We start from the raw sequence: 27,342 nt of genomic DNA on the forward strand, positions 1-27,342 counted from the left end.
GCAATGGATCAAGTGGATCCGGTCCCATGGGTTTTGTACCCGATGGGGGTGGGGGCAAAATTTGCCTCATGAGGATCACGGGTCGGCCCAATACGGGATCGGATCAGGGGCAGGATAGCAATTCACCTAGGGCCTCCACATGGCACCTGAGACGGCTAACTCGGCAGCCCAATAGCCTACCAAGGCACTGAGCTAAACCTAGGCAGCCCAGTAGCCCAAAAGCATCTTGTGGTTGTCCCCAGTCAACGACCCTGACACCCCCATTCGTGCCCTCTACTGTCAACGACCCCAAGGTGCCCTCCGTCGCCGACGACCCCAACATAACTCCCGTCACTGCCCACACCGCTCCCACCACCGTCAGCACCCGCACCCACGCCTGCACCCATCGTCGGGGTCCCCGCCAGGTTCAGGGCCGAGGGAGAATTTTCACTCATTAAGTGTTTCTGGAGTGGATCGGGTTTTATAATTCGAGTTTCGAGTCAGATATGTTCTTATTGCACCCAGCCCTGACCCGTGTGCCAGACCTAGTTGGCTCTCGAGTTATCAGGTACATCAAATGCACATGCTGCCGTGAACACATGCATTTCACGTGATTCTTCTCGTATCTATGCGGCAAGTTTGATCATCATAGCAACCCTTGCACTTGGGCAACAATGCAATATAACTAGAAAAAAGGAAACACCGGCAAGCAGAAATAAGGATTTAAATGCCAAGCAGATAAAACTACCGAATCAGGATTCAGTCTTAACGATAGGTAATCGAAATTCGGGTGCCAAATAACTTTTGGTAACCTTTTGTCCCCCACACAAGCAAAAGAATGGCACATTGCACATATAGATTGGGACCGCCTACTGGGTCATACGACGTTTAGTCTATAATCACCAATGTGTTGCCCAATCTTGCACATTTGCAAGAAGAAAAAACTATAACCACCTCATTGGAATCGTGGTCTTTTAGCAGGGCCTTGATCAATGATAGGGTCAATTTGGGGAGGCAGTGCCTATGAGGCCAGCATATCATCTTGTTCTGATGCTGATGGTGGGACATAGCCCTCGGGAAAAGGTGGAGGGGGAAGCGCAGCCTTCAGCTGCAAAGGCGTCATATTTTGAAAATATATCATTATCTAATGGTGGACATAAAAACAATAACTACCAAGAAACTTTCTGAGTATGGTAAGACAACCAAGCTCGCCAGTAATCGGAGTACAATTTGTACTCAGAAGTTAGTCCAAGATGTATCTGAAAAAAGAGATCAATCTAGGAGGAACTAGCTGATTTAATTAGATAATTTTTCATTAAGAAGAAAATATATAAGCATATAAATTCGAGCCGAAGATGACTTAAACTTGGATGATGAGGGTATACACCCACACCTCCTACCAACTGAGCTAGGCTCAGTTCCTAATTTAGGATGGATCTTAACACAACATTTACTCTTTTCTCTAACTAGTTGCGTGCACATACTTCGCACGTAACGCGGACGCGTGGTCGCACGCGGGAAGTAGACCCACGTGGGAGCAGGGGCGGTAACGCGCGAGAGTGCGGGCGGGAGCGCGCGCGGGAGGCGGGTCCACGCGGGAGTGAGCGCAAGAGCGTGCGCGGCAAGCGGGCCCACGCAAGAGCACACGGCAGCGCGCGGGAGCGCAGGGGCGGGATGTGGGCCCATGCGAGGGAGCGGAGCGGAACGCAAGCGCCGGAAATACCGAAAGCGAAACACATGTAAAGAGAGCATGGGTCATATCTCTATAACTTTTGTCGAGCAACTAAATCGTTTTTCACCCAAAAAATAAAAAAAAAACAGATAAATTGTTAGCCACTGTACGATAGACAGATGTTAGGAACCACACGAGACACTGACAAAATACCATTGAGGCCCGCCCATGTGTGGTGTCATCCAGGAGCTACGGGAGGCAGCCAACGTGCAGGACGCGTAGCGCGCTGGGCCAGGTGGGCGTGCGAGCCGTCGTGGGGCCTCATGTGCAAGTGTCAACCAGGAGACGCGGGAGGCAGTCGCCGTGCTGAGCCAGGCGGGCGCACGAGCCAGATGCGAAGCTTGGAAGCAGGATTTCTAGGAGCGGAACATCGGACAAGTAGAATAGTAACCTTTAGATGTTTCTTAAATAGTGTAGATTAGTACTATTACCAAGCGACGTGATAACGCAAGGCATTATTTTTCCTGACTACATCACAAATTAAGTTATTCACCGCACAAACAAGGATCAAATTACCTCCCGCTGCAAGGATGCGAGGATATAATCAATTCGTTTCAGTTCCTTTACATCGATTGCTTCCTTTTGGATCTTTGATTCAGTGGTTGCTGCATCAGATTCGGTTTCCACTGCGATGTACATAAACAGACATTCCCAGTTACTATTTTTGTTTACGAAGTATGAGGAAGAAACAACAGGCAGCATAAATCCAGCCACCTTGAAATAGAAGCACGTGAGATTTATGAATATACACAGCAATTTTTTCGTGCATGTGATCTTTTATGCAACTATCACCGTTAAGCATGGCCAATGGGTCCAGATAGAGCCTTTTAATTGAAAGAACGAAAGTTGCATCTAATATTTTGTTTCTGTTCCAATCTCCAATCTAGACACAAGCAGTCAATACGATCATATTCTGATCTGCATCCAACAATAAGCACCCTTTCTTATGTGCAAATAAAAAGTGTACCTTTCGAACAAGAAAAAAAGTTACAATTTACACAAACTGATGAAGAATAAACAATGTACCCACAATGTAGTAACAAAAGCAGTATCTTTCAATGGTTACTCATTTAAATTAAGAGAAACTAGTAGAGGAGTTTGAACGACATCTAAGAACATTCAAGTTTGAACAAGGTTTTAAGTCGGGCCCTGTCCTCTCAAAGAGCCATAACAGGCCTTAAGTACTGGCGGCAGTAGGCCAAGTCAGGTTAGGGCTCCACGGATTTTAGACCCAGCAGGGACGGGGCCGAGGGCGGGTGTAAACTTTGACCTGCGGGGCTATTGGGTTGGGGCCCGATTCCCGGATGGTCTGAGGCCAGGGAAGTTTTTGCACCGACAGGGCCCATCGGGTCACCCGAAATAGGCCATGTGAATGCCCAGATAGCCTGTGCGAAGCTCTAGACCACGCGGCACACCACCGCCGTCGCACGCTGCTCCCGCCTCCGCCAGTCCGCTACCTCGTGCAGCCTCTCGAACTGCATCTCCTCCGCCTCGTCCATGCCCCCAGGCCAACCCCTTCCATTCCACTCAAATTCTTGGCAAATCAAGCCACTTCCCCTTACAAGAAAGCAACAAGGAAAAGAAAGAATCTCACGCGGATTCGCAAAGATTGAAGCCAAGACCAACTGACCTTCTTGTCCCTTGCTCTCTTTTGAGATCACAACATGGTCAATTACATGCCCACCTGCCGCTAGTTGCACCTTTTGATTCTTGCACGACCCGTCGACAGCCGCTGCGTGAGGTCGAGGGAGATGGGCCGCTGCCGGCCACTACGTGTCACGTCCCAAAACACTAATCACGTGATTAAGCATTCATAATCATCATGGTATTATATTTATGCGTATTCGTTTGATAACTTGAGTTTAAACATGTTTCAAAAATACTTTGTAGATAGTCTAGAGCTTATTTGGGAAGCACAAAATACTTTGGAGAAGAGGAAGAATAGAAACAGGAGAAAATTAGAAAATTTCAGCAAAAGACCCTTCTAGCGGTCCCGGGATTCCCCCAGGTTAGACCGCCAGGGGCAGCCACATGGACTCCCACGGTCTAACCTACCCATCCCATGGTCTGGTCACCATAGCGCAGAGGCTCCACTTAAAGAAATCGACCAACTCTCTCACACTTTCACTCTCACTCACTCCTTCACCCACACGACGTCCATGACAACCAAAGATCGACGGAGGAATCTTCCTCGAGCTCCACGAAGACTTCCTCGAGCTCCTTGAAGACTTCCTCGAGCTCATCCCCTCACCCTCGTTGTCGGTGAAGTTTCAACGCAGTTCATCCACCTCAAACCCCTACACCACTCCGGAGCCCAATCTCTAAATCGAAGCTTCCCCGAAATGAACCCATCCAATAGAAAGCTTTCCTACACTAAGGTGAGGCATCTCCTATCGATTCTCCGTCATTCACAAGCTCGAGTTGATCCCCATGTCATTTAGACCCAAGATTAACCCTAGCCCCTAGGGTTTATCCATACGGTATTTTGAGTTTAGCCTGGTGAATGTTGTCAAAATCACTTTAAAAGCACTCTAATAGTCCTATAAAGCATTTTGGTACCCTTCATGGTTGAAGGTTTCGCTGGAGCCTTTGCTGGAGGCCTCGCAAAGTGGCGCTGACAGGGTCTCGCGGTCAGACCGCCACTAGTGTTGGTCTAACCGCCAGACGGCGATCTGACCACCGACATACCGTCAGTTTGACTGTCGGGCGCTAAAACCTTCTACAGGCCGAAGGTCAGACCATCACCTCTATGTCGATCTGATCACCAGCCCTTCAAGACTGATGTACTTAGGTTACCTTGTCCAAGGTTTCAGACTTCAGAACCCTAATCATTTGGTGGTTTTTTGCAAATATTTTCAAGAGCGAGGGTGGAGTCAGTTTTTAAGGCATCGCCTAAGCGTCGCCTAGGCAACAAGGCGCTCCAGGGGTCATGGGCATCCCCAACACCTTGCCATTTGGCTATGTCCTGCATTGTTGTGCACCACTACTGCTGTTTCCCACATCGTAGAGTGTCATTGTAGGCAGATCCGGTGCCAGCACGAGCCACTGCCATTAGATTGTGCACCACTGCTGCTGGATCTGAAGCTGCAAAGCGGCATGGAGCGCTGAGTAGCACTACGGGATGCAGATGGGAAGGGGGATGAAGAGGAGAAGGGGTGGTAGCTAATCGGTGCTCACGACTGGGATAGCAATGGGGTGGTGGCGGCGGTCGAGCAGCACTTCGATGAGGGAGATAGCAGAAGAATGGAAGTAGGTGGCGGCGGCTGAACGTGGTCGCTAGCCACCCGACCTTTAATTTTAACCTTTTAGGGCACACGTTAAGTGGCATATTGGTGAGCTTATGGGTTGGCTGGTGGGCTATGCTACTCCCCTCCCTTCTCCTTTCCCTTTTTCTCCTTTTTCTTCTCCTTTTCTTTTTCCTTCCCGAGGTCACGACCCTCAACCTGACACTTTGTTCCAAGGTCATCGACTCAAAATACTCGGGGTCATCGATCCATGTCGCAAATTGTCGCCCCAAAGAGGTATACCCCCTTCGTACCCCATTTTTCTCAAATGTCAACCCGCATCCCTCGACCCCGTTCCTCGACCCGGTCGACTCGGAATTCTGGTGACTATGATCGAACCCACCGGAGTGATCTAACAGACCCACGAGTGGGAAAAAACATATTATAAAACAAGAAAACACACGCTACAAAATAGAAAAACACATGTTACAAACAGGAAAACTTGTGTCAGAGTGAAAGAAGGATATATGTTTACATGATCAGGCAAATACATGTTGTCGCAACTAGGAAAAAAAATGTTGCATGACAGGAAAATGGCTTGGCATGACTGGAAATAACAATTGTAAAACCAGAAAAATACGTTGATCTATTTGACAACAACGTCATATGTAAAGTACAGAGAAATAATAGTATGTGAGATTTCCTCTCCAAACAAGAAAACTAGTCATGTAATTAGGAAACAATCTTCAGTTAATCAAGAAAAGAGATAGCAACATGTGAGATTCCCTTTCTAAACAAGGAATCTAATCACGTAATCAAAGGAAACAATCTCTGGATAATCAAGGAAAGAAAAAATATTTAAAATGATCAAGTAACCATCTATGTGATGTTTTCCTCATGACGTTTATTATTTTATTGCTAGGGTCATATATGTGATACATGAAATCACTTGTTTTATTATTTTAATCTAATGAAATCACTTGTTTTATTGCTATTTACATCATTTTCCGGTTCTGATGATTATCTTTACCAGTTGAGTAAAAGACATCTTGTGTGTTCAATAGATATTTCATCGTTTCCTCATTACTTTTCCGGTTCTAACAATTATCGTTTCTGGTTGAGTAAAGATCATAAAGTTAAAAAAATACGAGGAGAACATGAATTGAATGATCTCTCCACTCGAAATTGAACCAAACAACGGTGAAATAATTGTCACAATATATGATTCAACATGTTTCTTTCTACACTAGAAAATATTTCGGAAAAAAATCTCTTAACACTTGGATCAAAATTGTACACAAAAGAAACCCAATGATTGGATTGAAACTCATGTCGCGCCACCGCCGAGTATATCAATTGGATTGATAGTGGAGACTGGAGATGCGTGAGCAATGAACAGAGGTGTCGATGGAGATTCCACGTGTACAACCGTGCTTGCACCAATGGATGGTGTCTCACTTGTAGGTGAACATCGGGAAGCGAACATAGTGAGACAGAGGGAGTCACGTCCCTCTCAAAACGCCCCACCGTTGTTGGCTACAAATCTGTATATGGAGATTTGTGGCAGTTTATGGGGGGTAGAGGGAAGAGAAGGAAGCAAGCTCTATTTAAAGGCTAGGAACGAAGGTGCTGATGGAGATTATACATGTACAACTGTGCTTGCATCGATGGATGGTGTCTCGCTTGTTAGTGAACGTCGAGGAGCGAACACAGCGAGATGGAGCGATTCACGTCCGTCTCAAAACGCCCCATCGTTGTTGGCTATAAATCTGTATCTGGAGATCTCTGGTAGTTTATGGGGGATTAGAAGGGAGAGAAGGAAGGAAGCTCTATATAAAGGCTAGTGGAATGCCTTTTTCCGGTTGCGAAATGGATGGTGCGTTGATTTTCAGGTTGAGGGGAGGATGGCGCGTTGAATACTTATTTAGCGCTGCCTAGCGTGTTATATATAAACCTCTATTGAACTCCTATCGTGTTAAATAAGCATTCAACACGCTGCCTAGCGTCACCAGTCCGACACAACCGAAAAAACAAGAAATTTTTTTATCCTACTAAAAAATAGGAACTCTGATCCTGCTGACGCGTGCCAAATCAGAAAGTGGGTCATCCTCCTAGCCTTTAAATAAAGTTTGTTTCCTTTGCTCCTCTCTAATCCCGTATAAACCGTTACAGGTCTCCAAATTCAATTTTCTAACCAATGCGGTGGGGGCGATTTGAGAGGGTTGTGAATCCCTCTATCTCGCTGTGCTTGCTCCCCGACGTTCACTGATGAGCCGAGATGTCATCCATCGGTGCAAGTAGTCTCCAGTCTCCACCGTCGACCCAATCGACGTACTCAGCGGCGATGTTGTGGCGGGTGCATGCACTACTTGACCACGTTCGCGCTCCTGGACCTCAGCATGCACTGTCGCGGCGGCACCACCCACGATTCTTGTAGTGCTTGCCAGGTATCATGGTCCATCATCGGTACATATGGCGACAATAGTCGTCATGCACTCATCACCTCCTTCAATCTAAGCGTCGGGTTTTTTTTATACAATTTTGATTTTGAGTTAATATGATGTGTTAAGAAAATATTTCTAACAGAAAGAGATTTGTTGAATCATATATTGTGATAATTTTTCATCTTTGTTTGGTTCAATTTTGAGTGGATAGATCATTCAATTCATGTTCTCTTTGTACTTTTTTATCTTCATGTTCTTTACTCAATCAAAAATCATAATCTTCAGAACCAAAAAACTATAAGCAAAATATGAAAATTGCAAACAGGAAATGATAATTGTTAGAACCGGAAAAGTATCGAGGAAATGATGAAATATTTCTATTGTACATAGAAATCGCATTTTACTCAGCCGGAAAAGATAATCATCAAAACCAAAAAAAAAATGATGAAAATAATCATCAAAACATGGAAACAAGTGATTTCACGGTATTAAAGTAATAAAACAAGTAATTTCACGGATCACATATACGACCAGGACATTTAAATAATAAACGTCATGAGAAAAACATAACATATATGATAATTTGATAATTTTACCTATTTTTCCTTTCCTTGATTACCCAGAGATCATTTACTTGATTACGTGATTAGTTTTCTTGTTTAGAGAGAAAATCTCGCAAGTTGTTACCCCTTTCCTTTTGCTGAAAATTGTTTCCTGACTAGTTTATGGCGTTGCTTCCAACAACTGATTTCCAGTATCTTAATAGGTTTTTTCATGTTTTATAACATGTGTTTTCTGACTTTCTCGGTGTAGCACCTACTGAACAAAATTTCAGTAGTAACTTAGAATAATACGCTACACCTAGGATGTAGAATAGTATATTCTACGACTAGACGTACTGTAGTTTACTGTTACACCACTCTCCAGTTACAACTCAATCACTATCAATTACAATCCGTACGTACAAAAGTACATAATTACAACACGAAAAGCTAAGGTGTTCCTTAGATTGTACATTATTAGACAAAAAATTTATTAAGAATTACGTTCATCCATAACAAAAGTACATAATTGCAACACGAGAACCTAATATGTTCCTTAGATTGTATGTTATTAGACAAGGAATTCATTCAGAATTACGTTCATCCATAACGCAATTGCAACTCAAATTTTTTATTGTAACTCCCTGTTTTATGGATTGTAACTCTACTATTTTTTAGATTATAACTGAGGATGACGCAACAGTAACTAGAGTTGAGACAAGAAACATTATATATATATATATATATATAGGACACCTATTCTATACTCCTAGGAGTATGTACTCCCACATGCAATATACCATCTAAACAAATACTTTATACTCTTTTATCATTTTTAGTATACTCTAATACTAATTCTAAGATACTCCAATATGAGTTGTATGAAAAAAAATTCAATGTTAGTCTTTTATTTTTGCTATATACTCTTTTTTATACATAAAAGAAGTATATACGCAAATTAAGATAAAATTCATAGAATTTCATAAAAATTTTCGTGGGATTTGTATTGTAGTATCTTATAATTACTAATAAAGTATATTTAAAGTGATAAAGAAGTATAACTCATGTGTAAAAGTAGTATATGAGAGGTGGGAGTACATACACCCAGGAGTACATACTAGTTTTCCTATATATATATATATATATATATATATATATATATATATATATATATATATATATATATATATATATATATATATATATATATATATATATATATGGCTAAATCGTAGCCATCTGCTCCTTGGCAGAATATCTTGTTTAGTACAGATTTGGTTAGATAAGAACATCTACCAAATACCACCACACAGAAGTATCATGTTAGCTACTGCATTTTCAAACTCTAATGACGAACAAAAAGATCATCAAACTACCCAATGACTAACAGATGTGGAGGATCACTATGGCTCACAGCTTGAATAAACCTATGGATGGTTACCTTTGTTTTTAGTGCTATGCAAGATTAGTTAATCATATTCGGGAATAAAACAATGGAATGGAAGAGGTGAAACTTGCTTAGTTATGAGGAACAAAAATACAGTAAGTCCAATATGAATAGTTTCTGTTGGGGTGGTATTAATTACCAGCATCAAAAGCTTATTAGCACCATCAGCTATTGCAGCAAATCCCTCAAACTGGTCAGGATCAAAATCCATCAGTGCAGATGTAAGGTACTCCCCAGCAGGCGTAGTTTTTGCTCTCTCATTGCTTGATTTCACAATAGCTCCGCTGTTTCCAGTTTTATCCTGAGACACTGGTGATGCAAACACATCTGGCGATTGGCTTTTGGTGCTTCACTCCTGCAGATAGAGCGGTAAATTGCAACTCCATTACGTCTTAACGATCTTTACACTCAGTAATATTGACTGATTCACGTGTAGCAGTTTTTACCTGCCTATCTCCCTCCCCTGAGCATTAGTTAGCTTGTTTGCATATGGGCTTGATGCCTATGAAAGTAGTTACACATGAGAACCTCATTGAATTTTTTTGGGAACACAGGTACCAATAGGTCACATATTCCCATACTCTAAGCACAAATTTTATCATAATCACTGTTTATAAATAGAGCTTTTGTCCGGTCCTTGGAAAGGTAACAAGAGGCACCAATTTTTAGTACCTCTCAAGTTACAATCAGTGGTACTTCCTGGTACCTCTCCAAGGATGGTAAAAAAGCTCTTATAAATAAAAGCTTTTTAGCGTTGCCCAGTTCAGCATACAAGACAAGATATTTGAGTGTGGGAAAAAAAAGAAGACAGTAACTGCAACTCCCATGTCAATGCTAAATATCTACAAACTAACAACCTTATTTTAAAAGTTCAAGGAACACTAGGCGGATTGGCACGCCTATGCCGTGCCCATTTTTTTGTTGCACAGAGTATGACAAAAGAATAAAAAAAATTGAGTTCACTAATTTTAGACATTTCAATATTTATTTATGAATTTATCAATATTTAACAAATTCATTTAACTATAAGGAAAACAGTAGTACTTTCATGCATGCACATAATTTTAATATGTAGACGATATTAATACGAACTTAACAAAATTTGTTTCATATTTTTTTGAGTTTTAGATATTTTTCTTTGCATTTTAGATTATTTCAGCTGATTTATCAATATAACTAATATTCATTTCGACATTTTCCTGGAATTTCTCGAAAATGAAAATTATATTATATGTGTAAATACATGTATACATATATATGTATACGTATAGATATGTATATACATATAATGTATATGTATATGTAACCATATATATATGTACGTGGGACCCACTACTACAGTATATACAGTGAATCAACCCCTGGTTGGCCTCCGATTTTAGCCCTATAATATATGTAATAGATTATTCAGTCAGAATTCATGTTTATGCAAAATTGAAGAGGAACAAGCAGCAACAGGTGAATTAGGTGCAATATTCTAATATGCACCAAAGTTATGTTTACTAAATCAGTCAACTTAAATGAGCAAAAAATATGTCAGGCACCAATTCTGGGTTTCATAAACACAATTTGGGTACACAATAGACACCATAAGTAATGAAAGATATTGACCATCGCTCTTAGTAAAGCCACAACTGCAGATTTTAGAGCATCGAATCTTTTGCTGTTTCCCTTAATACAAGTGCAGGGAAAGTTGCCTCGAGAAGCCCTACAAACATCTCAGTCACATCACAATGTGCCATGAATCTTTAAGCCTTTCCACATGCAGGATGGCAGTTCAGTATGCAGAGCACAGTAATGGAATAAAGAATATTTGGCAACACCTGTGGCAAGCTTCCTAATCCCGACTTCTCTGTGAGTCTGTTACACAGCTTCTCGTTCTCTTCATGCAGTTTCTGCATTTGTTAAGGCAAAGAAAAAGATGGTTCGTAAAAATGAGATAAAACAAACGAAGGTTCTACAAAAGAAATTTATATCAAACGTAAGAAAACAAGAAGTTTCAACAGCAGGTCGACAGAAACGAATTGTGCTACCTTAAACATAAAGAACAGACAAATCATGCATCAACTGGTATGGTATAACACACAATCATGACAAGAATCTTTGCAAGAATAGTAGCAGTGGAATGTAGCGAACCTTCAACTTCTTAATTAGCAAAAAATATAGAAATAGATCATATACTCCGTCAAAGCTTTTAGAATAAAATTGTAACACGGTGTGAACAGAGCTCCTCTAATCTTGTAAATTGAGATAACAAAGCAAACGTAAAAAGCCGAGCAGTCAGAATCAAGCTGGTAGGTCACCTTGGCTCAATTTAAAAACCAGGTTCGTAACAAGTATATTATATGGGGATGACAACATGAAAAAAAAAACCACCCATACCATTAAAAACTTGTTCTACTTCTGAAGTTGACAAAAACCTGCTAAAATGGAAACCCCTAAGCTCAATGGAAATCGCTCCAAGCAGTGATACTATACCATCTGTAGGATATATTCAATCATGCAACCTAATGGTTCAACTGTTGTGGACGCCTTTGTTGGGTGCCACTACCAGCGCAGGAGGCGCGCGGAGAAGACCCAGGCGGCAAAAAAAGTGGCTAAAGATAGGTTCTGGAGTTTAGTTCCAATTAGTTTGGTTGTTAGGAGAATCAATAGAATAAGTAGACAGCTTGTTGAGTCGGTTGATTAGTTGAGATTGAGTTGGTTAAGGGAATTCGTTAGGGCTGGCTCTATTTAATGGGCAACGGCATGATCAGACGTTTTTCAGGCAATAGAAGATCAATTAGGCTTAGAGCCTCTACGAAGGGCGAGTTCTTATCTTCCTTTGCTAATTCACTCCAATCCCAGCCGTATCATATTGGTATCAGAGACCTCATCGGTCCTGCGCCTACCCACCACCTTGTCTTGCGCTGCCACCTTGTTCTTCCTAGTCATCATCCATCAATGGGGGATACAGGCGCCGATCTGAAGTCCTTGTCCTCCAAGCTGGACAAGCTCCTCTCGGTGGTCGAGGCCAACACCGCCGAGATCCAACATGTCAAGACCCAATACGTGTCCCTGAATGTGGCCGTGAATCACCTGCAGAGCAACTAGCTCGGCAACAGCAACGGGTCAGGATCGTCCAGGACGAAGGACAACGATGACCGGCAAGAACACACGCCATCTGCGGTGTCTGGAGTTCGCGTCCAACGTTCTACGCCGATCATCCACAAGCTCCGATTACCTAGCTTCATCGCTACGAACCGTTCTTCCAGGCGCAACAAACACCAGAGGAGGAACGGGTATGGCTAGCCTCCTATTACATGACCAGCGTTGCGCAACAATGGTACTACCGCTTGGAGCGCAACCGCAGCGTACCCACTTGGCCTCAGTTCGTCGAATTCGTCAACACGTGGTTCGGTCCTCTCGCCAAAGCAACCCGTTCGGCGAGCTCACCCATCTGCGTCGTTTTGGATCGGTGGCGGATTACCAGGAGAAGTTCCTGCAACTCCTGGCCGTCTGCGACAACGTCATTGAGCAACAACAAATCGACATCTTCACCGCTGGATTGTGCAATCCACTGCGCATAGACGTAGAGCTGCACCAACCACCTACATTGGAGGATAAGATGGCCTTAGCGCGCACCTTCAAACGGCGGCTCGAGCTCGACGATGATACCCTGCACTCCTCAGCCCGCTCCGCCCATCCACCACGCGCCACACCGACTGCGCCGAGGGTCCCGACACCACCAGCCCTACCCAACACGACGACCTCACCAACAACGCGGACAATTCCAGAATTGGGCACGCGCTTCTCCCGCCTTTCCCCGGCGGAGATGATCGAGCGCTGCGAAAAGGGCCTTTGCTTCAATTGTCCGGAGAAGTTCTCCCAAGACCACCTCAAACATTGCTTTAGCTTTATGAAAGGAATCTACCTGCTCGAGCTTGATGAAGGCTTCACGATGGAGGATAACTACCACGACGACACGGTCGAGATCTCCCTCAACGCGCTCATCGGCATTCAGACAAGCACTACGATGCAGCTCGTTGCTCACGTTGCCGGTGCACCGCTCTGCGCCCTGGTGGACTCCGGTTCCACCCACTCCTTTGTCGTCGAGGACGCAGCACGTCGTGCCGGGCTAGCACCCATTCCCATGCCCGGCCTCAGCATCGGGGTGACCAACGATGATAAGATCACCAGCGCCGGAATCTGCCACGACATCGCCGTCTACATTGATCGTGAGGCATTCTGCATGGATCTCTACGTGCTGCCATTGGACAAATATGATGTCATCCTCGGGTGTCAATGGTTGCGAACGCTCAGGCCTATCCTTTGGGACTTTGAGCAACTCACCCTTGCGTTCTGGCGGCACGAACACCAGGTCAAGTGGTTCGAGGTGGCCACGGGTTCGACACCAAGTCTGCACACAACAGCACCGATCGATCTCTTGCAGCTGTTGCTCTTTGCAGACATCTTCGAAGAACCGCAAGGTCTTCCCCTAGCACGCCGGTTCGATCACCGGATCCATCTACTTCCGGACACGGCGCCCATCGCCGTGCGACCTTACCGGTATCCTCAATTGCTCAAGGACAAGATCGACATGCTGCAACACAGCCTCATCCAGCCGAGCACATCAGCCTTCTTCTCTCTGGTCCTCTTCGTCCACAAGCACGACAACAGCTGGTGGTTTTGCGTCGACTATAGAGCCCTCAACGCTAAGACAGTCAAAGACAAATTCTCAATACCCATCATCGACGAATTGCTAGATGAGTTGAAGGGTGCCTGCTTCTTCTCCAAGCTGGACCTTCATAGCGGCTATCACCAAGTGCTGATGCACCCAGCAGACATCGAGATGACGGTATTTTGCACCCACCATGGCCACTTTGAATTCTTGGTCATGCTGTTCGGCTCGACAAATGCGCCATTGACATTTTAGGCTTTGATGAACGACGTCCTCAAGCCGTTCATTCGTCGGTTTGTCCTTGTGTTCTTTGATGACATCCTCGTGTACAGCCCCTCCTGAGCCGAGCACCTCCAGCATGTGCGCATGGTGTTCCAAGCGATACGCAACAACAAGCTCTACCTCAAGCTCTCCAAATGCATCTTCGGTGAGGCCTCAGTTTCGTACTTGGGCCGCATTATCTCGCATCAAGGGGTGGCCATGGACCCAGCAAAGATTGAGGTAGTGCAGGCATGGCCGCGACCAACATCCGTGCGCACACTCAAGGGCTTCCTCGACTTAACAGGCTACTACCGCAAGTTTATCAAGAACTATGGCGCTGTCAAGCAGCCCCTAACGCAGCTTTTGAAGGAGGCTTTCGTGTGATCACTAGAGGCCGACTACGCGTTCGAAAACCTGCAGCACGCCTTGGCGAAAGGGCCCATACTCCAGCTACAAGATTTCAGCCGACGCTTCATCGTCGATTGCGACGCATCGAGCTCCAGATTCAGCGCAGTGCTTCATCAAGAGGGCGGGCCTATCGCGTTCTTCAATCGTGTCGTCACACCACATCACGCCAAGCTGGCGACGTATGAAAGAGAGCTCATCGGCTTGGTCAAGGCAGTGCGCCACTTGCGGCCATATTTGTGGTCGTGATCCTTTTTTGTTCGCACTGATCACTTTAGCCTGAAATTCCTTCTAGATCAGCGGCTCACGACGATTGCCCAACACACTTGGGTCAGCAAACTGTTGGCCTGCGTGCGCCGCCTTCTGTTGGCCTGCGTGCGGAAATCACGCCTAGCCTCCAACCGTGCCCTCCCTTGATCTTGTTTCCATAAATCTTGAGGAGGATAGCATCGGTTGTTGGCCTATATATGTAACCTGTGTTATCTCAAGATATCTATCTCAATCTCGCGTGATTTCCTCCGCTATCATGGTATCACGAGGCTTTCCCGATCCCGTGACCTACCGCTTCCGTTGATTCCTTTCTTGCTGCGCGCGCCGCCGCGGCCGATCGCTGCCCATCGCGACATGGAGCCCGAACCCCCTGGAGCTGCCGCCGCTACATGCGAGACTGATGCCGCCACTGCCAAGACGTGCGCGGCCACCGCAGCTCAGGACTAGGAGGCTGCCATGGAGCGTCAAGCGCTCGTCGCCGCTGCCAATGCGGCCGCCAAAGCGGCTGCCGATGCACAGGCCCGTGTGCGCGCCGCCCTCGACACTCTAGAGCACGAACGCGTGGCCGCCGCAAACCTTGAGCGCGCGGCTGCCACAGCTCGTGACCGCGTCGACCCTCCCATCAAGGATGACGATGGCGATGGTCCACACGACGCCAACATCCTCTACGAGGCTGCTGCCGTCGCCAACCTTCACGCTCAGGCTACGTCCGTCCAAAACATCAAGGCCCTCGTGCCACTCGTGTTGGACCCACTCTCCTTGCACTACAATCGGTGGCGCGATCTCGTCCTCCTCACCCTCAAGCGCTACTCCCTCACCGACCACGTCCTCTCCAACGCGGCCTTCCCCAACATCCCATCCTGGGGCAGGATGGATGCAGTCGTGTTGTCCTGGCTGTTCGGCACGGTCACCACAGACCTCATGGAGACTGTGCGCGTCTATGGCGCCACGGCGCGCAACGCCTGGCTCGGCATCGAAGACCAATTCCTTGGTAATCGCGAGACTCGTGCGCTCCATCTCGACGCCGAGTTCTGCATCATCGTCCAAGGGGAGCTCTCCATCGCCGACTACTGTCGCAAGATGAAGGGCATGGCAGATGCCCTCGACGACCTCAGCGAGATCATCCACGACCGAACTCTCGTCCTCAACGTTCTTCATGGCCTCAACGAGAAGTACGACCACATGACGGCTCTCCTGAAGCGATCCCATCCCTTCCCGACCTTCAGCGAGGTACGCAATGACCTCCTCGAGGAGCTCACCATGCACAGGTCTCCAGCGACGCCTTCCACAGTCCTTCTCGCCTCAGCGCCCAAGGGGTCCCGAACGCCCTCTCCGGCCTCCTCAGGCTACCCCGCCGGCAGCACCTCGACGGCCCCGACTGGCAGCGGGTCAAACCGCCCTGCCGGCAACTCCACCAGTGGCAACCCCCCCCCCCCCACCTCCGGTCGTCGTCGCCGCCGCGGCAACAGCGGCAAGGGCAGCGCCCCCTAGCCGTCGTTTTGGAACCCCTGGACGAGCTCCATTCAGATGTGGCCTGGTCCGAACTCTGGCGCTTAGCAACAGGCCTGCGGACCGCAGCAGCAGCAGGGTGTCCGACCTGGGCCGGCCCACAACACGCAGCGGCACCAGCAGGCCTTAATGGTGGCCGCGGGTCCCTATGGGCCTCCTCTGGTGCCACCCGGTCTCTCCGCTCTACAGCACACGCCAATGCAGCAGTGGCCCATACAGCAGCCACTCCCTGCGCCGTAGTAGATGCAGGTTCAGGCCTCGTCGCCCTCCTGGACGCCTTGGTCCGGCTCTTGGGATCAACGGTCTTTGGCTAACTCCTTTAGCACAATAACTCTCAATCCCCCTGCTATCACTAATTGGGTCATGGACTCTGGCGCCTCCAATCACATGACTCCCAACACCGGTAACATCTCCTTGTTCCACCCACCACGTTCCTCGTACCCTTCATCTATCATTGTTTGAAATGGATCTGTCTTACCTGTCATATCTGCTGGTCATACAGTTTTACCTGATCCCTTTTATCTTAATGATGTCCTTGTTGCACCCAACATTATTAAGAATCTTATATCTGTTCGTCAGTTCACTGCCGATAATAATTGTTCTATTGAGTTTGACCCACTTGGCCTCTCTGTGAAGGATCTTCGCTCCAGGAACGTGATCGTCAGGTGCAATAGCTCCGAGCCTCTCTACTCTTTGCACCCACCAGCGTCTCCTTCATCGCCATGTGCTCTTGTCGCCAGTGTCCCTGCTTCCCTTTGGCATCGTCGCCTTGGACATCCTAGTCATGAAGCTGTGTCCAAACTCACTAGCACTTCTGCCATTCAGTGTAATAAAAGCACTAATGACCCTATTTGTCATGCATGTCAACTTGGTCGTCACATTCGTTTGCCATTTGATAGCTCTTCCTCTCGTGCTCTCAAGAATTTTGACTTAGTTCACTGCGATCTGTGAACCTCTCCTGTTGCGTGTGTCCGGATATAAGTATTACTTAGTCATTCTTGATGATTGCTCGCATTTTCTTTGGACGTTTCCCCTGCATCGGAAGTCAGAAACTTTCTCTACATTGACTAACTTCTCCTACGTGTCAACCCAGTTCGGCTGCACCATCAAGAGCATTCAGTGTGACAACGGCCGCGAGTTTGACAACTCGTCTACTCGCTCTTTCTTCCTCACCCATGGAGTCTTTCTACGGATGTCTTGCCCATACACATCCCCGCAGAACGGCAAGGCTGAACGCATGATTCGCTCCATCAACAACATTGTTCGCTCCATGCTTTTTCAAGCATCGCTACCCGCATCCTATTGGGTCGAGGGACTCCACACCGCTACATACTTGTTGAACCGCCTACCCACCAAAACTCTAGCACACGCCACCCCTCACTTTGCCCTTTTTGACTCACATCATTCCTACACACACCTTCGTGTTTTTGGCTGTGCATGTTATCCCAACTTATCGGCAACTGCTTCTCACAAACTATCTCCCAGTTCCACACGGTATGTCTTTCTTGGTTACTCCTCGAATCACAAAGGTTACCGATGTCTTGATCTTTCGTCAAATAGAGTTCTCATCTCTCGCCATGTGATCTTCGACAAAACAACCTTCCCCTTTTCCGAGTCGCAGTCTCAGCCTTCCACTAACAACTTTGATTTTTTGTCTGAGTTGGAGGCTCAGGTGGTTCCTATTGGACCACCTGGACCACCTCCTGCAGGACCACCACGCCATGCCGCGGAACAGCCCACGGTGCCAGGAACCTCACCCTCTGCGGCTGCTGCAACCCCGCCCACGCCAGCTGAGGTCCAGGTGCCGCTGGCCGCATGCATGGACTCGCCTGTGCCTGTGACTGCTGGGTCCCCGTGCGGCCCAGGTGGGCTCACCACGCGCGCTTCACCCGCGCCAGGCGAGGCGCCATCCGCATCACGCGCGACCACAGAGGCCTCCTTGCCACGCGCGGCACCACAGCGCCATCCACATCACACGCGGCCACAGAGGTAGCCTCACCACGCGCGGCACCACAGCCTGCGCCTGAGCAGCCACGTGTGGCCCCACTCGTGTTGCCCGCCTGGGATTTCAGCAAAGTCTACTTGCGCCGTGCTATTCACGGCCCCGTGCGACCTGTGCATGCGGCGACCCACCAGGCGTGGTTCCCATACCCCCGGTGGAGAATCAGCACTCCATGGTGACTCGGGGGAAGCTCGGATTTCGTCACCCCGCAGCTTTTCACAGCACGCCGCTCTCTCCTATTCCGAAGACATACCGAAGCGCCCTTGCCGATCCTAATTGGCGTGGTGCTATGGAAGAAGAGTATGTCGCGTTGCTATCGAACCACATGGGATCTTGTTCCCCGCCAATCCAATGCAAACGTGGTTACCGACAAGTGGATCTTTCAGCATAAATTTCATGCGGACGGTACTTTGGATCGCTACAAGGCTCGTTGGGTTCTTCGTGGTTTCACACAACGGCTGGGTGTTGACTACGATGAGACTTTCAGCCCCGTGGTCAAGCCTGCTACAGTCCGCACAGTTCTCTCTCTGGCCCTTTCCCAGGATTGGCCTGTTCATCAGCTTGACGTCAAGAACGCCTTTTTGCACGGCACATTGACAGAGACAGTATACTATTGTCAGCCCACTGGTTTCGTTGATGTCACTTATCCTGATCATGTCTGCCGCCTCAACAAGTCCCTCTATGGACTGAAGCAGACACCACGTGCTTGGTACAATCGTTTTGCCACATACCTACTGTCCCTTGGTTTTGTTGAGGCTAAGTCTGACACTTCTCTGTTCATCTATCGTCGGGGATCAGATACCGTCTACTTGTTACTGTATGTGGATGATATTTTACTCACTGCGTCCAGCACCTCCCTCCTGCATAGCACCATCTCCGCCCTACAGACGGAATTTTCAATGAAGGATCTTAGTGAACTGCATCATTTTTTGGGCATCTCTGTTCAGCGGCGTTCTGGTGGACTATTCCTATCTCAACACCAGTATGCTCTTGATGTTCTTGAGCGAGCTGGTATGACTGATTGTAAGCCTTGCAATACCCCAGTTGATACCCACGCCAAGTTGTTTGCAGAAGCCGGTGCCCCTGTCAGTGATTCCACTCAGTATCGCAGCCTTGCCAATGCTCTGCGGTATCTCACGCTCACTAGGCCGGACATTTCATATGCCGTTCAGCAGGTGTGTCTTCACATGCATGATCCTCGTGAGCCTCACTTGTCAGCCATCAAACGCATTTTGCGCTACCTGCGTGGTACTCTTGATCATGGCCTTCTTCGTCGCTCTACACCTTCGGAGCTGGTGGTCTACTCCGACGCTGACTGGGCAAGTTACCCGGATACACGCAAGTCCGCCTCAGGCTATGCCGTGTTCCTTGGCAATAATCTGGTTTCATGGTCCTCGAAGCGACAGAACACGGTCTCCAGATCCAGTGCTGAGGCTGAGTATAGGGTCGTGGCCAATGGTGTTGCAGAGGCGTGCTGGCTCCGTCAGCTTTTGCAGGAGCTTCACAATCCCCTAACTAGGAGCACTCTCGTTTACTGCGACAATGTCAGTGTTGTATACTTGTCCACGAACCCCGTTCAGCATCAACGTACGAAACATGTCAAGATCGACCTCCACTTCGTCCGTGAACGAGTCTCCATCGGTGATGTTCGTGTTCTTCATGTCCTGACGACTTCTCAGTTCGCCGACATCTTCACCAAAGGATTGTCCACTTCGGTGTTCTCCGAATTTCGATCCAGTCTAAATGCCGTTCAGGCCGACGATTAGACTGCGGGGGGGGGTGTTAGCAATCCTGGATTAGTTAGCCTAGGGCTTGCATGCGCCGCCTTCTGTTGGCCTGCATGCGGAAATCACGCCTAGCCTCCAACCGTGCCCTCCCTTGATCCTATTTCCATAAATCTTGAGGAGGATAGGATCGGTTGTTGGCCTATATATGTAACCTGTGTTATCTCCAGAAATCTATCTCAATCTCACGTGATTTCCTCTGCTATCACCAAGTAGGAAATTACCTAGAGAGTCAGCTGAGATTTGTGTGATTCTTGAATTTCCAGATAGAGCTGGCTCCTTTTTTGCACTTAAAGAGGCTAACGCATCACCTAGCCTATGCAGAAAAAAAATCACAGGGAAACTTTATATACAAGGAAATAAAGAAAAAATGCACCATCAAAGGTAGTGTCCACATAACAAAGGATCAGTTTACTCGGAATCAAATAGCCAATGATCAAAACAAACAGAAAACTAGAAACATGGTCTCAAATTAAGCTACTTACGCAGAAAGTGACTTTGAGATGTGCAAAAAATCTGTTACGCTATCCCTATTGGCATCTTCTTCAACCAGGCATTCACTTGCTGGCAAATCCACAAGAGAAAGCTTACTGTACAGGTGCTCTCCTGTCACACAGTTTCTGTAGTGTATATGGATGGTAATAATCCTGAAAGAAAACATAGTTTCTAGGATTTGTAAGAAACTAAGTGAAAGGAAAATAAAGAATAAAACAATAAACCAAACAATTAAAATTTCAGTGGACAGGTTAAGATGATGAAGGAAATGGAGCAACAAAAAGTAACAAAACAGAGTATTAAAAGCCTATAATTCAACTGCTGAGAACAAAGGAAAGTGTGCCATGTTAAAATAATCGGCAACAAGTGGAGCTGCCACCAAGAGTTAACAGATCAATTACAACACATATACCAAGAGTTAAACAAAAACAAAACTCCAACACATATAAGGATGTTTAATATAAACAGTGATAGTATTCTATGAAAAACAAAACAAAACAAAACAGGAAATGCTCACATACAGGATAGAAACCATGGCCCTTGGCGAATTAACAGATCAATTTTGAAGTGCTGTCTTTAGTGCCCTAGAAAACTCCAGTCGATTTTCAACCTTCTCTTACACAAGTTCCACAAAGGATTCTTGCACACCCATACGAACTTTTGGGACAGTACTCCTAGATTCTGACAGCAAATCCCTGACCTGTGGTGGAAATAATACATATATTTAGCTCCTTAAATAATATATAACGTCCATTCAAGGAAATGCGCACTTTGACATGTCTTCATAATAACATAAAGAAAATCAGTGACAGAATATTTGTAGAGCTCACAGGCACCTGATCATTGTACAGCTCACAGGCAGTAAAATAGAAGTTGAAGTGTGCAGTGGAAGTAGTATCCGAGTTTGAAAGATCAAACAGCTCTTCAAAGCTCCGCAGATATAAACCACGATAATGACTAGATCCTTCCTGGAAAGAACACGTGGTTTTTTTTTGTAAAAGGTGTTGCAAACATGTATTTAACCACTTTTCAGCAAAGAGCTCGGAAAGCATATAGTCATCAGAAAGACATAAAAATATCAATACTTTGTGTAAAGCACTGACTGAGCTCAAGTAGAATACAGATACAAGATGACAAGGTGAGATAGATATCCAAGGAGTAGAAATCAGATTTTAGTATTTTAGAATTACCAATGAAAGCTCTATAACATACTACAATTACCCTTGAAACCTTTATAAGAGTGCCATTTCAGAAGCACCCTTATGTTACATTGTGCACAAGTGATAACACTTACGTTTCATTTTCAAAGCTCTCCAGTATATTTTTTCTTTGGCAAGACAACATTAATTACACGACGGACCAAGGCATAGTATGCTACTGTTTAAACACAAGCTAAGAAAATATACTTTGATTGATTGCATGTTGTAAGAAAGCAAAGGGTGTCAGACTGAAGTAGATTTCATAATGCAAGCTCTTTCACGAAAAGATTCCATTTACGGTTCCAGCGCTGTGAAGCCCTGTGCTATGGAAGAGGTATTTAAGATAGTATTTGCCATATCAAGTAAGATTAATATGGTGCAAAGAGACAACCCACACATGACCCAATCCAAAACAGTAGGTTAAACAGGATTTCTGGAACACGGGATGATGCCAGACAAAACCTAAATAATTACCTTTTTAGTTTGAGGTCAGCAGCTTCATATATTAAAGTATGGGAGTTCAGGGAAAACAATTACAACACAAGAGTTGATGAGTACCAATGTCTGTGTTTTTCCAGGGCGGCTCTGACCATATGCAAATATGGAAATATTGTACCCATCCAGGGCAGATTGCACAAATGGTTGAACATCATGGAAAAGTTCACCTGATAGAAAAAATGAATAACAGAACAGCATAAGAATAAATAACATGACCAAAAAATAGCATTCCATCAAGGTACCTTTGAGTTGCATCCTACATTGCTGTACAACTACCATTCACAAGAAAATATATGAGAACCCCACTTCTCCTATCTTACCTTGCCCAGTGTGGGGTCCATATACCCTATCAAACTCATAATCCTTCTTAGGATTGGTTAAAGACTCATCTCCAGTGTTTACACGGATAGTAAAATCATCTGGAAACTCGATCATTGATGGACCCTCATCTTCAAATAGTGGTCTGCTACAACAAAACACTTTGACATTGGCTGCAAGATGTTGATAATTATTAATTTGGTATGGCACTAAAAATACACCATACGTGAAAGATGTGAGCAAGCCAGGCAGTAAAGAACATAGTCATATACCTTTCAAGGTCAACAGGTCATCGAAAAGCCTTTTCTTCTCATGAATCAAAGGAGTGATTCTAGCTTCAGTCGCAAGGGCAGTTTGATCTAAACCAGACAAAAGGACATAAATCTCAGAAAACATTGGAAAAGGATATAAAACACAAAGATGATAACTCAAACGAGAGCATGACATTGGGAATATGAGAGTTAGCGCTTGCCAGTAAGCCCCCTGGCACCTTTACAATAGATTGGTATACAACTTGGGAGAACAGGGTATCACAGACACCAGCAACCATATGGTGTCCACTGGAAGCAGTTTACGTATTCTAAGAGCCCTATAAGCCCCATCTTACTAATCCGTGGAAAGAAAACACTAGGATGATTAACATAATCAAGATGAACAAAGGCAAAACATAGAAGACAAACAAAATAGAGTTTCGCAAACAATCAAGGGTGCTCCCTCAAGGATAATGCTTCAGTTTACTGAAAGGCATGCAGATGAGATGTTGAGCTTACCTAATTTTCGAGTTCTGGCAGCAAGAAATCCAAGATAGCGGGTGACACGACCCAGTTTTGCATTAGAATACTCAAGAAGGTCGCTAGCTTCCTGTCTAAGCTCCAAGCAGTCCTCTCTAGTAAGCTACAAGCGGAGTTTAAAAATGTAAGTTCACCACAAATGACTAGATGCCAACACAGATAGACAAAAGATCACGAATTGAATACATACACTATCATGGACCAAAAATCAGATTTGATGTGATACTATCATGATAACCCAGGTAGTAAACATACTAAACTTAAAAGTTAAAACCGTGTTAACATTCCGAATCCAAGTTATCTTTAAATATTTCAAAACATTAACAGTGTATCCCAGACATTTTTTTGGCTCTATAACTCATTTTGCACACCTTCATTCCTGCTGATCAAGTAGCTACATCACTTCTGATGCTGAACAAGAATCGAATAAATACATCTGCATTAAATGAAATCACAACGGATCGTGTCCTCCCATCACACACTAATTCAATAGAACAATATTAAAGCCCATCACACTATCACAGTATCATCTTTGTCCAACCAAAGCACATGGGCTTGACTCCAAATCACTGCGCCAATCAACTCGTGCACCCAATGCATAAACCTGTGAAGGGAACTGTACAAATTTATCTCAATTTTCCCGCTCCACCGATGCAAAATACTTCATCGATGGAAACACTCAGCACCTACCCAGACACACTACAAGCACCACAGTTACCAAATCCAAACTCCAGAGCAAGACGAGCACCTGGACGCTGTCCGCGAGCTGGCCGAGCCGGTCGGCAACAGGCACTGCGCCGGCCGCCGCGCGGGGTGCCCCTGCGGAGGGGCGGAGCACCATGGTGGTAGGCGGCGCCCGCGGCATCGCCGTCGGCGGCTCGAACCCGGGCACGTCCCAGCACCAGCCTCCGCGCGTGTCCGTCATTGGCGCCACCGCGGCCGGAAACCCTAGATAGCGAGGGGGCAGGGAGCCGGGGGGTTTTTGGGGGCAGCCGAGGAGGTGGCGGTGGTGGACGGCGGAGGAGGCGCCCGCCACCTCTACTCTATCTGTCGCTTCGCGAGACGCGAGCGTGGGAAAGAGCAGAGGACGGGGGGCAGAATTTTTTCCGCCTCCGCATTTCGTTCTGTTCGGGGTGGGTCGCCTCGCCTCGGCTAAGACCATCTACAACGATTTTCTTTTAAGGCCTGCAATTCCTTTTATAATGAAATTTTTATTTTGTTTAACGTTTCTGTCGGATCCCTCCTTCGGGGTCACCTCGTGTAGCTCATACCAATCCCTGGATAAGTAGCTGTTACGTACGAACTCCAACAAAAATAGACATCACAGACATACATCGAATAAATACGATAATAGAGTACAACACAGAGTTCATTACAGCAGAAGCCCGTAGGTATAATTTAACAAACCCTCAAAGCACAGCGAAAACACATAAAAGCGACAAATGCCCTACAGGCAGTTTGAGTGCAGATGAAACCGGCTTCTCTAATCTTCATCTTCTCTTTCGACGAAGTCGGCCTCTGGATCATCTGGATCCACAATTAGCAAGTGTGAGTATATAAGATACTCAGCAAGTCCTACCTCAAGAGGGAAAATTAGATGCTTAACGGTAGATCAAGGATAAGGCTGTAGAGTCTTTTAGGTTTGCGAAAAGCTATTTTTATTGATACAAGGTTCATTTTGCAAAGACTAACTTTAATAAAAACACTTCCGAAGAGAATACATAAGTTGAGCTTAAGGGGGTGGCGGTCCTAGGGGAAGTACATCCGTCCCGTCAGTTTCCATAAGTCTTTTGCCAGCGGACACATAGTCCGGGAGGCTTAGGGCACAAAGCCAAAATCCTTCTTTTCGAAAACTCAGGCACATAGCCCACTCACACACCAAGGAGATACTCACATCGAAAAGCTAATCATTGTGACCAAACCATATCATGTCCTTCACCGAGGACACGACTATCCGGATAGGTTTAACACTCTTAGAGATTGTACACTTTACCCATAAGATATATACAGGCTCCCACCTTAGCAACCGGTGAAGCTGTCATAACGAGATGCAACGACCTCACAACGAAGTCACAATATCCACCCATGGGGCACTAAGATACCAGGGGCCTTAGAAGATTCACAGGAAGGAACACTTAGCAATTCCAAGGCTTTGATATAGCCTCAATCAATATCACCAGTCGGATTTTGGGCTACACACTACCCAAGTCTTCTCCTGGTCCCCATTGCCACTACCGGCCTCCGGGTGGGTACCGCACTAAGTCAGAGGGGTTAGGTCAAGTCCTGTCCATACATGTCATGTGGTTGTACGAGTGGATACTAGGTGAGATGTCACAGCGAACCGGTCCTTATACGGCTGAGGCAAGAGTCTCCCAGCAAGAACACCACAAGGCGAACCTTGCTCCAAGGTAGTTCCCACCTTTGTGGGGCACCTTACTCACCCTCGTCAACACTACTCTAGAGTTTTCCCAAGAACATAAGTTTTACACGCGCACGCACCAAGCACACATCACTTTACATTGAAAAGCATGATTATCACATGTAAATAATCTAGTTCTTTCTTTTGAGCAAGGCAATCCTAAGCATGCTAGTAAACAAGCATTCATCCAAACAATCATTATAGTTGATGTTAAGATCCCTCTAAGGTTTCAACGGAATAAAGGTAACAATGACAAGGCATGTGATAAACAAGCTGGGTCATAACTATTATAGTATTTTCTTAAAAATCACAACTATTAATTTAATCATACATACTCCTATTATTTGTAACAACGGCTCTACGGGTTATATTTAAAAACATAGGATTAACATGATCAACGGTTGTAGGACTTGCCTTCGTTGAAGTTCTCGTCTGCTCCTTCTTCAAACTCCGGGTCCTTGGGGTCTTCCTCGAATGCTCCTTCCTCTAATAATCGCAACAACGACATAGGCACACAATCAATTAAACGATTAAAACAAAGGACTAAACAATTTATAAAAATTATGAAATTAACATGGTTGGGTAGATCTCGATTTTAGATGGATATCGGTGGAAGAATCGACGAAAACGGAGTTATGACGGAGGAGAAACGGGCTTCGAAAGTTTTGCTGAGAGAGAAATTCAGAAAAAGAAAAAGGGAGAATATTCCCGGAATATTCTACTGAGTCGGCTCGGGATTGGACTCAGCTCGTGGCTCGGCTCAGGCTCGGTTTTCGGCTCAGCTCTCGGCTCAGCGGCTCACGGCTCGGCTGTCGGTGGGCTCGGCTTGGCTTCGAACGGGCGGCTCGGCTCAGCTAACAAAGGGGCCCACTCGTCGGTTACAGAGAGAGAGATATTAGAGAGAGCAGAGAGAGAGAGAGGAGAGGAGGCCGACGACTCGGCTGCGGAGAGCATGAGGGGGAGGGAGAGAAGGGGCGACGAGCGGCGACAGGCCTCACCAGCTGGAGGGTGGCGGCAGGCCGAGGAAAAGGCTTCGGCCCAACGCCGAGAAGCGGCGGCGACCGGGCGACGGAGAGCGGCGGCGGCCGGCGACGGGAGGGACCCAGGTACGCTCACGGGGGGAGGGAAAGGGGGGGAGAGGGAAGGGAAGAAGGGGGCCGGGGAGCTCAACGGCGGCGACGCGTGAAGTTAGGCGGCGAGGCGGCGGAGGGGCTCGGGGAGAGAGAGAGAGGGGGGGAGTGAGGTGGAGGAGGGCACTGTTCATCTTCTTATATAGCCCGGCGACCGGGCGACGCGCGGGGCGCGAGGCGGCATGGGGCGCGAGGACTGCCAGCGCGGCACGCGGCAACGGGACAGCGCGGCA

The 27,342-nt window shown here is 46.4% G+C and overlaps 2 protein-coding genes across 3 annotated transcripts; one reads left to right on the forward strand and one right to left on the reverse strand.

Annotated features, from left to right (window-relative positions):
- Positions 1-9,426: 9,426 nt before the first annotated feature.
- LOC133926427 (kinesin-like protein KIN-14L) lies at positions 9,427-24,711 on the reverse strand. Of its 2 annotated transcripts, XM_062372365.1 has the most exons (12): positions 24,309-24,711; positions 23,540-23,663; positions 23,042-23,128; positions 22,772-22,942; positions 22,512-22,618; positions 21,591-21,722; positions 21,276-21,454; positions 20,745-20,906; positions 20,484-20,575; positions 11,192-11,263; positions 9,815-9,870; positions 9,427-9,723 (listed from the first exon to the last, which is right to left on the reverse strand). In XM_062372365.1, the coding sequence occupies exons 1-7, from the start codon at positions 24,483-24,485 to the stop codon at positions 21,371-21,373; spliced, it is 882 nt and encodes a 293-aa protein (XP_062228349.1). In that variant the 5' UTR covers positions 24,486-24,711; the 3' UTR covers positions 9,427-9,723; positions 9,815-9,870; positions 11,192-11,263; positions 20,484-20,575; positions 20,745-20,906; positions 21,276-21,370. The 2 variants fall into 2 exon arrangements, with proteins under 2 accessions (XP_062228349.1, XP_062228350.1); XM_062372366.1 differs by lacking the exons at positions 9,427-9,723; positions 9,815-9,870; positions 11,192-11,263; ... (1 more) ...; positions 20,745-20,906; positions 21,276-21,454 and having other exon boundaries at positions 21,589-21,722; positions 22,428-22,618.
- Positions 12,691-14,283, forward strand: LOC133927558 (uncharacterized). The gene has a single exon (XM_062374024.1). It carries the CDS (start codon positions 12,691-12,693, stop codon positions 14,281-14,283), a length of 1,593 nt encoding a protein of 530 aa, XP_062230008.1.
- Positions 24,712-27,342: the final 2,631 nt, after the last annotated feature.

Source organism: Phragmites australis, chromosome 8 (assembly GCF_958298935.1).
Source record: "Phragmites australis chromosome 8, lpPhrAust1.1, whole genome shotgun sequence".
NCBI classification, from domain to species: domain Eukaryota; kingdom Viridiplantae; phylum Streptophyta; class Magnoliopsida; order Poales; family Poaceae; genus Phragmites; species Phragmites australis.

Bases quoted from the DNA above. Each gene is read 5' to 3' on its own strand.
- LOC133927558 (XM_062374024.1), top strand. From the start codon at position 12,691: ATGGTACTACCGCTTGGAGCGCAACCGCAGCGTACCCACTTGGCCTCA.
- LOC133926427 (XM_062372365.1), bottom strand. From the start codon at position 24,485: ATGACGGACACGCGCGGAGGCTGGTGCTGGGACGTGCCCGGGTTCGAG. The intron at 23,664-24,308 runs GTGCTCGTCTTG...CTCCGCTTGTAG, and splicing joins AGCTCGCGGACAGCGTCCAG to CTTACTAGAGAGGACTGCTT. The intron at 22,943-23,041 runs GTATATGACTAT...AACATCTTGCAG, and splicing joins TGACCTGTTGACCTTGAAAG to CCAATGTCAAAGTGTTTTGT.